This window comes from Ammospiza caudacuta, chromosome 1, assembly GCF_027887145.1.
Source record: "Ammospiza caudacuta isolate bAmmCau1 chromosome 1, bAmmCau1.pri, whole genome shotgun sequence".
NCBI lineage: Eukaryota > Metazoa > Chordata > Aves > Passeriformes > Passerellidae > Ammospiza > Ammospiza caudacuta.
Genome location: NC_080593.1, coordinates 16,750,841 through 16,766,435, shown reverse-complemented (window position 1 = coordinate 16,766,435; position 15,595 = coordinate 16,750,841). Strand labels below are relative to the sequence as shown.

At 35.6% G+C, this 15,595-nt stretch overlaps 1 protein-coding gene across 1 annotated transcript in view; it reads right to left on the bottom strand.

The window, feature by feature from the left end:
• The window catches only part of ODAD2 (outer dynein arm docking complex subunit 2), a 66,553-nt gene that overhangs the window by 45,468 nt on the left and 5,490 nt on the right, over nucleotides 1-15,595 (bottom strand). Inside the window, exons 5-9 of the mRNA XM_058816008.1 lie at nucleotides 3,964-4,110; nucleotides 3,473-3,682; nucleotides 3,075-3,299; nucleotides 712-822; nucleotides 64-218 (exon numbers count right to left, since the gene is read on the bottom strand). Of these exons, the coding sequence (XP_058671991.1) occupies nucleotides 64-218; nucleotides 712-822; nucleotides 3,075-3,299; nucleotides 3,473-3,682; nucleotides 3,964-4,110 (848 nt within the window). The remainder of the gene's footprint in view (nucleotides 1-63; nucleotides 219-711; nucleotides 823-3,074; nucleotides 3,300-3,472; nucleotides 3,683-3,963; nucleotides 4,111-15,595) is intronic.

The following is a 15,595-nucleotide window of genomic DNA, read 5'->3' as shown; positions in this document are numbered from 1 at the left end:
AGGTTTGTAAAATCAAAGCATGATAATGTAAGAAATGCTTGTAAAATTAAATTACTAAGTTACTTTAACACATTTTCTCTACTCATTGCACATTTCCAGATTGCTCCTGTCACAGCTGCCAGAAGTTGTTTGTTTTCACTTTTATCAAGGAGAGCAGATAGTGGTTGTAGACCTTCATGTTTTCTAACCAGGTCACGTATTTCTTCATCTTCTGCACACTATAAAAAAAATATACATATTAAACATATATATTATGGAAAAGTCTGTAAGATTATGTCTTCAAAAGCTAGCTGTATTACATTGTAACTAGTAAAAACTAATAGAGGAGAAAACATAAATGTTGCATTCAAGTCTCTGAATATGCTAACAACTCACTGAGAGAATGACAGTAAATTGCTGCTGTATATGCAGCAGTGCTTATACTGTCACATTGTCCTCTTTAGGGGCAAACAAACAAAAAAAACCAAGCAGCTCTATGCACAGTATGCCTCACCACTCTTCACTGGTTACCTGTGCAACTTAATGCTTGTACACAAGAAGAGCAAATAGGAACCTAATTATAATATTAAATATGGAGTTAAAATATTCACAACATTTCTATAATTTTTTACACATTAGAGAAATAGTGAAATTAAGAAAATTTAAAACTGACAATGACATGAAAACAAAGGGCTAATGCTGGTTCTGATCTACTGACTATAATAAAATTACCTTATGTATGGCACTTGCACAATGCATTTGGAGCTCCTCATGTTCACTACTCAGATTTTTCACTAGGGTCTCAATCATGCCTTCTGTTCTTATTGCAAGTCTGTAACTTGGCTAAAAAGATAAAGTGCATCTTTTAAATCCTGCATATTAACAGTTAATAGGTCACAACAATAATACAATGCTACAATTATAGGGTTTGATATTGAGAAACCTTGTACTTTATGTAAGCACAAGTCATCATTGCCTTGAAAATACTACTGATGATCTCAGAGGAAAGCAAATATCTGCAGTGCTCTTCAAGTCACCTGTAACCTGAAGTACTGCAGTGCCTATCCTGTAGCCACTTAGCTCATGAAGAATGCAGAATATTCTGAAAGGTGTCTAGACTCCCTGCTCAGACCCAAGAAAGCAAAAGATGCTTCAGAAAGGGATCAAGAACTACCCACTCACTTCATCAGGAACCAGCAGCCACAACAACAGACCTATTCCTAAAACAAGGTTAGAAAAAAATGTTCTTAGAGTTTAAATTTTTTAGTGATATTGTCATGCAAATTTAAGCCACAGGCATTGTAATGGGATAATTTTTAAGTGGGGGAAACATCTGTGACATCTGTGTAAGAAATGCATTTAGTGTTCCTTCCAAGTTAGGCCATACAAGAAACACTCAAAAATGACATCTTCTCAATACATACTTACTGAACATAAAACCTGCCAGGTTTGTGTCTCACGGAACATGCATTAATTGGTGTAACTCAAGAAGCTAATTTTTAACACACAAAGTGTTTAATAATGTAAAATCTCTTTAAAAATTATGTCTTTTGTGCCTCAAAATCACCAAGACAAAATATGTATATTATTTTATCTGAAATGCAATACACCTCAAGTTGAAATGAAGATAGAGAATCATAAACAGATAGAATCCTTTAGGTTGGAAAAGACCTTTAAGATCATTGAGTCCAACCATTATCCCAGCACTGCCAAGTCCACCACTAAACTGCATCCCTAAGTGCCACATCTGCACATCTCTTAAGTAACTCCAGGGATGGTGACTCAACCATTCCCCTGGGCAGTATGTTCCTAGGCAGTGCTTGAAAACTGCTTTGGTGAAGAAATTTTTCCTAATATTCAATCTAAACCTCCTCTGATTCAACCCGAGGCAATTTCCTCTGATCCTATTGCTTGTTACCTGGGAGAAGAGAACAACCCCACCTGGCTCCAACTTTCTTTCAGGTCCCCTCTGAGCCTCCTTCTCTTCAGGCTAAACTCCCCCAGCTCCCTCAGCTGCTCCTCACCAGCCTTGTGCTCCACACCCTTCCCCAACTCCATTGCCGTTCTCTGGACACCCTCCAGCACCTCAATGTTCTTCCTGAATTGAGGGACCCAGAACACAGGGTCTGCACAGTGCCTAGCACAGCAGGATGCTCACTGCCCTGCTCCTGCTGGCCACATTATTGCTGACACAGGCCAGGATGCCATTGGCCCTCTTGTCCACCCGGGCACACCCTGGCTCATGTTCAGCCCTCCAGGTCTTGTCCTGCCAGGCAGCTTTCAGCCACTCCTTCCCCAGCCTGTAGCACTGCAGGGGTTGCTGTGACCCAAGTGCAGGACCTGTCACTTGGCCTTGTTGAACCTCATAGCACTGGCCTTGGCTCATGGATCCAGCCTGTCCAGAGCCCTCTGCAGAGCCTTCCTGCCCTCCAGTAGATTGACACTTCTACCCTTGGTGTGCCTGCACACTCAGTAGTGTGTTGAGGGTACCCACAATCCCCTCCACCAGGTCATTCATAAAGATATTAAACAGAACTGTCTCACTAGTGTAATTCCTTACATGGCTATGGTAAAAAATATTTGTATTCAAATTTAAAAACTGAATATACTCAAATCTGCAAAATGTGCCACAGAAATCTGTGGGAAAATCACATATATTCCTTTCTTCTATTTGCAATGGATCAGACCCAATACACAAGGACACTGTAAACCATTCTGCCCTGCACTGCCTTAGATCTTTCTTGGCCACATCTGCAGGTTAGTTTTGTAGAATTTAAATGCATTGCTTAACCAGAACACAGCACCTTAGGCTGCCAAATCTGTAAATTATGATGAAAAAAATAAGAAAAAAAAGAAAGTGATTAAGGCTTTCATTTCACTTTTTTTCTTTCATGTATTACTCCTAGCCTTTTAAATAAAAATACATGTTTTTTACTTCAATCCAAGCTGTGATCTTCTCAAAACCACTTTGATTACATAAAGCATCTACTCCCTGATGGGATAACTGACCTAAGTGACTGTAGAATGTAATATTTCCTTTTATTGTCAAATTTCTTTAATGTTTAGAAATAACTTAGTTGTTTGTGTTTACTCACCTCTGAGGCACATTCCTGTAGTGTCCCCACTATTGGGATTAAGATGTTTGCATGTGAGCATTTGAGCCATCTAGCTAGTAATGGAATGCCACCAGCTTTACGGATTGCTTTCTTGTTTTTGATGCTTTTGCTGCAGCTCCAGAGTGCCAAGGCTGCACAGCGAACTGTTTCAGTGTCTTTGACTTGGTATGATGATGCCACCGAAATAGATTCCAACAGCTCAACCTAAAAAAAAAAAAAAAATTCTTAATATCTACAGGAAATTTGATATCATGCTGCTTTCTAATTATGATAAACATAATTACATTATCATGCTTTGATCGTGTTTACAACATATGATCTATTTTTTCAACAAAAATATGCATATGACAAGGGTACAAATTTTAATGTCTGCTTACCAATTTCTTGATTCCTCCATGTTTCCTTACTGTCTTTCGTGCTCGTTTAAATCTAGCAACATTGGCAATTGTTTCAGCTGCTAAACATTTTAGATCAGTATCTGTAGAGTCCAGTATTTTCACCATGATCTCTAAGCCTCCAAGATCTGCAATTGCATGTCTGATCAATATATTTTGACTAATTTCCTTCAGGATTTTTAATGAACCAATCTAAATAACGGAAAACGACAGAAGTTAAACATTATTTAGGTATATAAAAACATTAACATTATTTAAAATGATGGGTTAGTTAATTTTTTTCTTTATATTTAATCAGGAGAAAAGAAGGAAACTGAAAGTTAAAGACATAGATATCTTTCTTAAAAATCTGAAGAAAACAAGAAAATACAGAAATGAGAAATAAACTTTCTTTACACTCTGTAACTTTGAAACTCAAAAAATATTCTAATAAAAAAGGCATATTCATTGCTCTGTTTGACAAAGCTCATTACCTGACATTTAATTTCTTCAGTATCAAGTAAATTAATTAACACTTCAAGACATCCAGTGTCTTTGATGGCCAGCTGACAGGTTTCTTCAGACAGATTGAAATCCCTCATTGAGCACAGTGCAATTAGAGTGGCTGTTGGATCACCGCCCTAAAATAAAGCAAATAATTAACAAATATGTAAAATGCATTTAATATAAAACCCAATCACTTCTAGTTGTGCTAGTAAAACTACTACTAAAGAAGAAACATGTTAGATATTTTGACTTTATAGTGTTCAATAACACAAACATAGTAAGAAATAGAATTATTGATAAAGTCTGTAAATGGCATAAAGATTCAAATGAGTGAATAGCTCAGGTGGAAAACTATTAACATGGCTTGCTGTGAATAGACCAGATTGAATGCTTTTCTAACCATTCAAGCTCTATTGAATAAGATAAGATAAGCTTTATTTCAGTCACTGCAACTAAACTTAAAGAAAAAAATCAAAGAACACAACGCAGGAAGTTAAGCCATATGACAGTGGATTCTTTTAAACCTCTAATACAGGTTTACTGTCAATAAAATCAAGGCTGAACCAACCAGCACGGAAGTTAGGAGAGCTGAGCTATAGCTGCAGCAGAAGCTGGAGCGAACATTGCCAGCTGGTACTAACGTGGAAGTTACAACTTAGAGTACCTAGTAAATCAAAGTGCAGCATCCACCTCCTGCATTCCAGGGAAGCTCTGGCTCCCATCCAGATCTGAGCTCTGCTGCCCAAGCCCATCTCTTTTAAATGAGAGTTTTGAATCTGTAAAGGATTTTTGGTCAACCCTTCCTTGAGGAAAATGTTCTGCTGAATTGTGGACATTATAATGAAACACAGAATATTACAAAACTGAGTAATGTTTGCTAATATAAACCAGGTAGATCTAACAAAACCATAACTTCTGAAGCGTATTTCTTAAATGTAAACAGAAACAGTAAGACAGACACAGTACAAAGGGAATTTAAATTTAACATGTTCTTCAAGTTGTTATAAATATAGTAAAGAATCACAAGTGAAAAAATACATCCAAAAAGAATGTGAGAGAACTACTTCATAAAGTATCAGACCAGTAGCTTACATCAGACAAAACACTTCTGCTGATCAATGAAGTATATATTCATAGTTCTTCATAATTTTTACCTACATTTCTTTTTACAACAGATACCAGAAAATTTCCCCACAAAAGTGGTTAAATATAAAGGTAATTTTTAAACAGTGTCCTAGAGAAAGATGCCCCCATTTTTTTTATATTATATGTTTAATTATATTTATCATCCTGACTTCAGCAGAATGAAATGTCTTCCTTTATTAATATATTTTAAACTACATTGAAAAAATGCCCTAGAGTATAAAATAATGTAACAAATTCTCAAATGTTTTCCTAGAGAAATCAGTCTATCTACACTTATAAAATTCTTAATTATATTTTTTAAAATCCCTACAATATGATTATAAAACTACAGAGAATATTCTGCAGCTCAGAAAAACAAAGAGCTGTCCTTTTATGAAATCTGTGGCCTTTTAACAGATTAGACTTTGATATTTACTTTGTCTGATAAAAAATTTGCAACAGGAGTTTTTTTAAAAACTTGTCTTTTTATTATTTTAATAACTGTAAGAAGTACATTGCTAACCTGAAAAGTGATGTCTCTCCTTGTGAGGACTGCTTTTCCTACGGTGAAACTGCATTTATACATAACATAGTAGTCCATAATTCCCTTATCTTACATGTATAATGGTTGGCATATGATAGTTAATATGGACCAAGTTTTTAAAAAATAAACAATTTTTAATTTTCTTATAATGAATAAAAAATACAACCATATATTATATATATATGCATTTTATTTTTTCAGCTTTAAAAATGAACACACCACTTTAAGTGTTTTTAATGTAAAACCACAATAAAATATTTTTCATATGTGCTGAAGCATCAATTCTACAAAATAAGAAATACTGCTGATGGTTTCAACAATTATTTTTTGTTTCTTGAAGTTATCATTACAGTAAGTCTTGTAGTAGTTACAGCATAGATTTTAACATGCATGGAAATAGTTACCTCTCCATTAAGTTGACATAAAATCTGCATCATGTTGTTATACCATTTGAAATCTGATATGTTGGAAGCAAAATAGATTCTACTGGCAGATCAACAGTCAATTTTAAGGCTTGAAATGAAACACAGACATTTTAAAATGTGTCTTTCTTCCTATATATCAGTATAACACATATATCCAAGAAAATAAGCCAGTATCACTGTTACACTATCAGTAAAACATCTTCTTGCACTCAATGTGTAATGTCTCTCTTATAATACTCAAGCTAACAAGTGAGAAAAACTGAGAATTACAGAACTACTGACAAGATCAAAAAAGAATAAAAATAAAAGAAAAACACAAGCAGATACAGACACAACCCAAAGTGCAGTTACCAAGGTATACACTCGTTCAAACAACCATTTTGTTTGACTTCTGTAATAATCAAGAGGAAAACCCTGTTAGTCAATGGCAACCTTTCAACAAATGGAACCAAAAAAGCAAAAGGAGTAAGGGGTCTTTTTTATGCATTAACCTTTACTAAATTCTGCTAATGGCTACTTAATGTCTCTGACAGCCTAGTGAACACTCTGGCTATGCTGAGGACATAACTAGTCAGTAAGTGCTTAGGTAACAGATGTTTTACACTAGATAAGCTCAATGGACTCTGCTCTGTGGTACTGAGAGAACTGGCTGATGCCATGATTAGTCTGCAGAACTGTAGGAAGAAATCTTTTGTTAGCAATAGAACACAATGCTGATATTATCTGTCAATATCACAGCATCACCAAACAAAAAAAGCAAACTTTACAGAGAAAATTATAACCAGATTTGTAACCTGTAAGATACAAGAACTACTCCTTCTTTGGATTGGCACTGCTCAATTTAAGTACTACATTCATTATAGGTATTCTAGTTCAGAAAAAATACTGGGAAAGTTGATAAAGACCAGAGGATGTCAAAATCTCAAAATTACAATCTCTACAAAAAAAAAAAAATGAAGGAACTGGAACTGTTTATTCTAAAGAAGACAATAGGAAGGTAGTTTAAAGAACACCTTCAATGCCAATCTGACCTCTCTTCTCCAGGTCCAGATGAGGAATAATGGGGTTTAAGAGTATCAGGGTTGATCTATGCTTGGTTAAAAAAAAAAAAAGGAAAAAAAAACTCAACAAAACCAACTTTATTAGTAAGAATATTTGATTTCTTGAATACATTGTTTACAACATGAAATCCCCATGACAGGAAAGAAAAGCCAGAGAAATATTTGTCCAGAAGACCCACAAAGAATTGGTGCTGTTTTGGAGGCAAGCAGGTGGAATCAATGACTTCCTACAATTTGCTCAAGTCCTATTGTCTGTTATTTACTATCATGAAATTTCATAAATAAGAAATGTTTTGGTATTTACTGATTTTCTTCAAAAAAATGATTAACCCATAATGGATACTATGATCATAGATACAGAGAATAGATAATAAAATACACAGGCTTAAGTTTCAATAGCAGATGTCCAATCCCAATTAAACCATTCCTAGTCAATACAAAACTTCCATTTTTGAACTGATGATGTCAGTTCAGCAGTCTAGGAAAGAAAGATACAAAATTTACTCTAAAGTTAACCCTTTCAACTGAAACCTAAAGCCATTACAGAAGTACAACTAATAAAAGTATGAACAGGATTATAAAGAGTATTATTCCAAATGTGTTGCCGAATTTGTAGCAAAATGAAAATATGTGAATGGAAATACATAAACATTACAATCAAGTTACAGTGCAGTTTCCCAACAGAAAGTGAAATTAAGTAAAATGAAAATTGTACAGTTTTTGGCTCTCAAATATCTCCATAAATACAGTACCTATTTGAAGAGTGTATTATTCATTTATTTAATTTGGTTTAGGATTTAGAGTGACCATGACTGAATGCTACCAGAAAGTGAAATATTTTACTCTGCATGGTAATGTCAAAGATGAGGTTTTTTTACTGTTTAGACCAATGGCTGAAATTTATTTTGCCAGAGTAAAAGTGTATTTTCTCTATTGTATTAAGTAAATCCTGGATAGGTGGCTAACTGTGCATGTCTGTGATAACAAGCCTATGGCTGAATAACAGGGAAAAAATTGCTGCTTTTGGGCAATTTTGTCATTCTCCTGTGTAATACCCCAGTTTTGATTATGACTATATATAATCTGAATGGCAATTACAATATACTGGACGAAATTAAGACCAAACATGCCAAGACAATATATTTTTTAAAAATACTGAACAAACAAAATAGCATAATGTGATAGCCCAAAAGAGTTGGTCAAATTAATGTTACACCAGACTTTTAAAATTAAAATTCTTTAATGGAACAAAAAACCTCCAAGGGAAAAAAAATGTTTAGTTGGAATCCAAATCTAAAGCAGTATTGTCATTTTTATAAAACAAAAATTTCAAAACAAAGATTAAAGTATGAAACAGAATTCTCAGTTTAAAAGTTTGTGACTTTATTTTCTGTTGAACTTTACTCTCTTAAATCACAGAGAAAATTTTGTAATTTTCTGCTAGAAAGTACTTTAACATCTAAATAAATTTTGATAAAGCTTAATGAAAGACTGAGTACTGCAGTACTCAGTATGTATAAAATACATAATATGCCAGAGCAAGGCAATTTTTTCTATGCTAGGCAATCTCTAAGCACACTGAGTTTTGTCATGGTTTAAATACTAGTTCCAATTTTTCATCTTAGTTTATAAAACATACAAGCTGCAACTTGTTAAGACATGACTTATAGACAAGTATAACTGAGTTATGGAATAATTCCCTGACCCACTTCCTGAATCTTCTGGCATTCTTTAGCTCCAGCCTGGCAGTATGTAAACCATACAGATTAATATAAGTAAAGCCAGTGGAAAATCACAGGCATCACAACATTTCAAAACATTCACACTGGACTACAACAATGCACAGAAGCTGCACTGTTTTAGTTGCAGATTGATACCTTGACCCTCACCCTACATAGTGGTAGAAGTGACATATATGTCATGACCCCCCTACAGTGAGTTTAAATTGTCATATTTTATGAAACTGAAAAGAAATGAGTTTCCAAACAAAAGGATGTCTATTATTTTCTGCATGAACCAGCAAGTTTTGTTAGGCAAGCATTGATTCCCTCTTGAAAACTCTTCCAAGACATGTACCCATTCTGTTAGCTTTCCTTTTCTAATTCATAGAAATTGGATTCTACTATAGAGGAGGCAAAAGTCTAACAGTTCATGTGCAAACATATGAACTTTTACTTCCTTGGACTGGGAATAACAGAATATTTTCCTAGTAACTTCTTAAACCTCAAACTTGGAAAGAAGTGAAATGGTGACCCCAAAACCACAGAAAACCTGGCCAAGATAATATATAATATCTTAACAGTGCAAGTTTATCTTCTACTCCATTGTGAAATTTTCAGTTTAGGAGTGTATTTCTTCCCCAGATCCACATGGACAATTTTGTAAGAACACTTAATCTGAGGAAAATAAAGTATATGCGTGTTTTAAAAGAACATGTAGAAATTAGAAGCAAACAGAATTGAATGAGAAAGGGAAAAGGGTCTAGTAATAAATTTTTAAAAGAAAAAACCCTACACAAACAGCACTACTGTTAACAGTAATATAACACTGTAAACCCTGACTGGAGACTTGGAGATGAGACATTTGCTGTCCATTTCACACATGTGCTTCTGATCTTGTGTGACAGTGTCAGACCTGCCTAAGCAATTCTGACTGTCTAGTACTTGGCTCAGAAAGAGGATAAAAGCATTAATGCTATTACTATCATTTTAATTTTAGGTATCCAGGTAACTTAGGAAACCAGTGGATGTGAATCTGAGGAGAAAAGTTAATGAGGTTCAACTAGGAAGGACTGCTGCCTCTGCAGGCTGCTGGAGAGCCTGCATGCTGTGGAAGCTTCATAAGCACTGGACAGACAGAAGAGGCAGTGTCATTTGAAACTAGCCAAAAAAAAAATTTTGCAAGGAAAACAAAATTATAGCAATAGTTTATGAAAACCTAAGAGACAGGTGTTCTCTGGAGAAATAAAACAAACTTAGAAACGGGGCTTAGTGAGAGCATAGGAAAAACAAATATGGGTGAAGACATGGCTGAAGCACAGGCGTGCTTCTGGAATAACAGTGTGGAGTGAGCTGTGATTCAACTGAGCCCAGAGCAATGTGGGACACTTAGAAACAACACAGAATGTTGTTTTCACTACTTAAAACTCTCGCTACCTTTCAGACACAATCACATCCTAATTATTAGGAAACATAATTCATTATCTACTTCATGAATATAAATCTGAAGTCAGATTGAGACAATTGTGGCAATTTACTACTATTTTAGAGGTACTACAGTTATGGTGTCAAAGCCATAGCTCATTAATTTCATTACCTGTTTTCATCAAAGACTACAACCCTGTAGAAAGAGGAGAATCACTTAAGTTACTTTACATTCTTTTCCTCAGTCCATTATTTTTCATCTACTATTTCTTCTTTCTCCTTTTTTACTGAATTCTGTTTACTTTTTTTTTTCTAGATTGACTTTCATCTCATCAGCTATGAAACTCTAAGGAATGTGTGACCCTGTGAACATTAATTAAACCTTCACTACACAGAAATTCATCCGAGTTGGTATCAGTGTTAATGGTCAAAATTCAACTGGTGGTTATGAATTTTATATGTCTCTTGGGATGAAGAATGATTGCATGGTATTTTGAACAGGGAGCTATTCCAATGCTTCAAAGTTGCCAATTATAATAATAATCTGAGAGTTCACCATTTGCCAAATATTTCCTACCTAGTAAAGTTATCATAAAACTATTTCTTTTTCATGATCAGCACTATCAAGGTCTTTAGGAAATACATATCTTAACTATAAATTGAATTTTTCACATTTTTTTTCCTTTTTTTTCCCACTAATCACATTCTTTACTGAATTTTAAGATAAAATCTTGGCTAATGCTGGAAGATGGGAGCAAGAGATATTCATGAACAGTAGAGGAGAGTGATATGAAGGCTGACAGGTTTGCCAGGGCTGACGGGTGAGCCAAACATGTGCCATGAAACACTAGCAGGTGGCACATGATTATGTCACATACCTTTTGTATCTTCTGAAAAATAAGTCTAAGCCAAACTAAAGCAAAGTTTATTTTTCATCTTTACCTTCCATCCAGTTGAAAACCTCCTTCAGATTACCCCACCTATACTTTCATTAAGAAGGAAAAGATTTGTTGTTGGACATTTTACTAATAAGGTGAGTTGGTCAAAGTGGTCAGTCCTGAAAAAGGGCCTTACACAAAGTTACTACATGTACAAAAATATTTTACATGCACTTACATATGCTTATTATGTATTTACTAGCTAAAACAATCTCATGTAAGTCTTGCCAACAAGATATTATAAAGAAAAAACATTTCACTCTTGTCCACAGATTGTAGAAAAAGCTTTGATGTGCAATATATGTCCTACACAGAATAGGGACTTCTGCCATTAGATCCTAACATTTGTATCCATCACACACACAGGGTCACATTTCAAGACTGTGGAAACATCCATAAACAGAGATTTTAGACTTTTCACTTTAAACAATTAGTATTTGAAGATCCATTGTATTCCTTAGGGTGGGATGTTCATGTCTTTTTCTGAGGTCCTGCACATTAGAATAAAGTAGAATTACTTTTCTGCTAATCCCAAAATGCAATTGACTTCTTAATACATGGCTCATGAAACTGATTCAAATTTTTATAATGAGCACTAGTATAATCTTAATAATATGGAATGTTTCCAGTACCATTATAACTTAAAGAGAGCTATACTTTTTCATAATGCAGTTCAAAAATACTGTCTGTCCTCTATTGCTGTAAATTTTGAGAAAAATCTACAAGCCACATCAATGGCTTCACAAGTGCCATAAATTTATAACTGGTTCTCATAAGAGTTGCTGTATACATCAGCTGCTAAACCACACAATTCTCATGTGCACATGGGCACCTGGGAGCTGCAGCTCAATGCCACTCTCAGGGGACATCCTCCCTGGTTCCAGTGAAGTGCCATAGCCTTTCTCCAGCTCCTGGGCCTGGCACAGGGCACAAACAGCCAGGGAGAGACAGTAGATTTGTCCATCTATGATTCCAAAGTAGAAAAGAAACACAATGCTGTTCTGGGAATGAGGTCTTTTGCACTAGATTAATTCCAAACAGATATCAAATTAAAGGATATATTACTTTAATATATCCTTTGTGTGAGATTTGACTGGTTTCACTAGCCTAATCCTGAAATATAGCCAAGAGTAGAATGACTTTCCACATGAGAAAATGAAGGATGAATTCTGTAACTGACATGGTCCTGCAGAACTCTATTCATCCTCATCCTGGCATAGGTGTACATCTGAATTCTGCCCTTACAGGGAACCAAAGTCAAACAGCACAAGGGCTTAAGGGATTTAATATTTATTCTGGATATTGGCATTATTCCTGGCACAGTCACCAGCCCAATTCACCCATTAACATCTCAGTTTTATCATAAAACTGGCAATAGTCAACGCTCAACTGTGGGCAGCCCACAGCCCAGCTCTCACCATTTTTTTTTCCAGTGAACAGCCCCAGATCTGCCACAAAGAAGACTCTGCATTTCTACCTGATGTTCTCCATTTCTAGAAAAAGGATAATTGAAAAAGATGACCCCTTCGTCCTACTCCTAAAATTTTTCAGATGTGAAATGTAGTCCTTCATCTAGAAATCCAAGTCTTCAGAAGTGCCAATTTAATAAATAATGTCAAATCTGAAGTAGGCTGGGTGAATCTCACTGTTACAAACACCTACAGAGCACCTCATTCCCTATTTTATCTACTGTGGCCCCAAAGGATGTGTAACACAAGGCCATCCCAAGCTCACTGATCTATTTTGCTGCTCATTGCTAAGTCAATGGGGAGGCATGGCAGGAACACACATGCTCCAGCTCCTGCTGCATAGCTCTGGGAAGCCTGAAGGTAGGACAAGGAGCCAGACCACAGAAGCAGCTGCTTCCCAGAGGAACAATTCCAACATGGATACTCTTTCCCAGAAAGGAATGGGAGTGGAGAAGGGCAAAAAGTCAGAAGGGAATTTCCCCAGCACTGGAATTTTCTCTCCATGAAGAGGAATTCAAGTACAGAGCCTACAGGCACAACTCACAGGATCTTGCAAGTTTGCTTTATACAAACAGCAACCATCTTTTTAACATTTAATGACAATTTAACAATACAGAAAAACTAGGTTTTCAGGTTTTATGGGAGTTTCTTGTTTGCAAATCGATCTTTTATAGAGTCTTGTTGAATTGTTATTCCCACTAACTTAAACAGACATTAGAAAAATCATTGCATCTACAAATTATTGCATTTTCTTGGTATATTGACCAAATACTCTTTAAGGCATTTTATTAATTTTTTCAGATGGGAAAACAACACAAGCCCTTTGAAATTTGTGCTTCTATATAAATATGCTTGTAGATACTTAAATAACACAGTCATAAATTTATTTTCTCTTACGTTGCATGAACACTTGCCCACATGAACAACAAGAATGCCAAAAAATCTCCCAAGTCTGGCCAGAGGTGCAGTATTTATACTTGAATTAAAATGAATTCCATGTGCAAGCTAGAGTAGCACTCCATCAATAAAACATTTCAACCACTGTCTGTGGTATGGCACTGAGGTATCTCTTTTCAGCTTTATCTGACACTAGGGAGTTCTTGCTTTATGCAGCTAAGAATGAACATGGAACTATTTTCACAGAACTATTTTATCTTCAAATACTTAGTTATTTTATATCTAACTTAAAGAACTATTGGAAGACTCAGGTGTGCATGAATATGTAAAGAAGTATATATTTGAATTTTCACAACAAAACTTTTTCATATTATTGAAGTTTATATTATAAACTTCTTAATGGGTACTCACTGTCTGATCAAAAATGCTGCCCTGTCATTTCCCAGTTCTAAACGATTATGTAATTTTGTTTGATGACAACTGGAACAAAATAAAGTCAATTTCTGAAACAGAGGTGCATGAAAAACATGCTTTCCTATTTGTCATTCTCACTCTTCTTTCAGAATGGTTTTATGCAAATGTAGATATGAATTTCAATACTGATTTAAGTTCAATACTAAAATCTAAACCCAACTATATGAAGGATCGAGAGAGGAAAGGGACTTTGAGAATTAATTAATCAGGAGAGAAGATCTTTGTCAGTAAAGAGGGTAGTACATAAATGGGCCAATTAAAAGATTAGTAGGAATGCATCAACAATAATGAATTTCAAGTATCTCCTCCAGGAGGACCTTGGGTCTTTACTAAAAAGTAGCATGCTTGTTTCTCTGAGCTCTCTGAAAAGTACAGAGTTGCTTCATAACACAGAGAGAAGCAAGCTATTAACAAACTGAAAGGTTTGAAAGCATCCTGTTGAACTGCAATTACACATGAGTAGGAAGAATTCTATAATACAAAATGTGAACATGCTGTGTTCAGCATTAGGAAGAGCTGAGCAAGTTACATGCTCAAAGTTATATTTGCAAAGAGTTATTTTGCCATAGCCAAAATGACAAAAATACAGAGGTCCAACCTAGAAAAAATAAATGTAGATGGGCTTGTGTTATCCATGTTTGTCTGTGTCTCTTTGCCAGGTCCACTAGCAAGGCCCCCCAGACATGAACTGAAAACAAGCAGTGTGAGTACTCTGAATACATTTTAAAAGACTGAGTTACTCTTCTACAGTACTTAAAAGGACTGTGAGGAGCCAAAACTTTGCTTATTCCTCACAAGTAATTAATTGTAGAATCAATCATACAATCATAAAGGTTGGAAAAGATCAAAAGATCAAGTCCAACCTTTGACTGAGCACTGCCACGTCAACTAAACCACAGTACCTAGGCCACATCCAATCATTCCTTGAACACTTCCCCAGATGGTGACTGCACTGTTCTGGTAACTTCCCTGGGCAGCCTGTTCCAATGCTTAACCATCTTTTCAGTGAAAAACTATTCCTGATGTCCAGCCTGAACCTCCCCTGGCACATCTTGAGGCCACGTCCTCTTGTCCCATCTCTGGTCGCCGGGGAGAAGAGGCTGACCCACACCTGGCTACAACCTCCTTTCAACCAGTTGGAAGGAGTGATGAGCTCACCCCTGAGCCTCCTTCTCTCCAGGCTAAACAAGCCCAGCTCCCTCAGCTGCTCCTCATATGACTTGCCCTTTCTGGTGCACCAAAAGCCAACACCATTATTTCATCTGTCGGATGTGCATTCTCTGTAGTTGCACTCAAAAAAATAAATAAGCCAGTGCTTTTATTAGCAACTTAACAGAACATAAATTCCAGTATGAACTTGTAAAGGAACTTCTCCTGAGGGAAAAACATAATTAGAGTTTTCCAGAATAGTACAGGGTTGTTGGGGTTTTGATCTGTTTCAGACATATTCAGAATTCTAACTATCTATATTTATAGGTTCCAAAAGATTTTCAACAAGTCTGTGTAAAAACGTTTTTTTGGTTTGTTTTAGAAGATGCCTGTT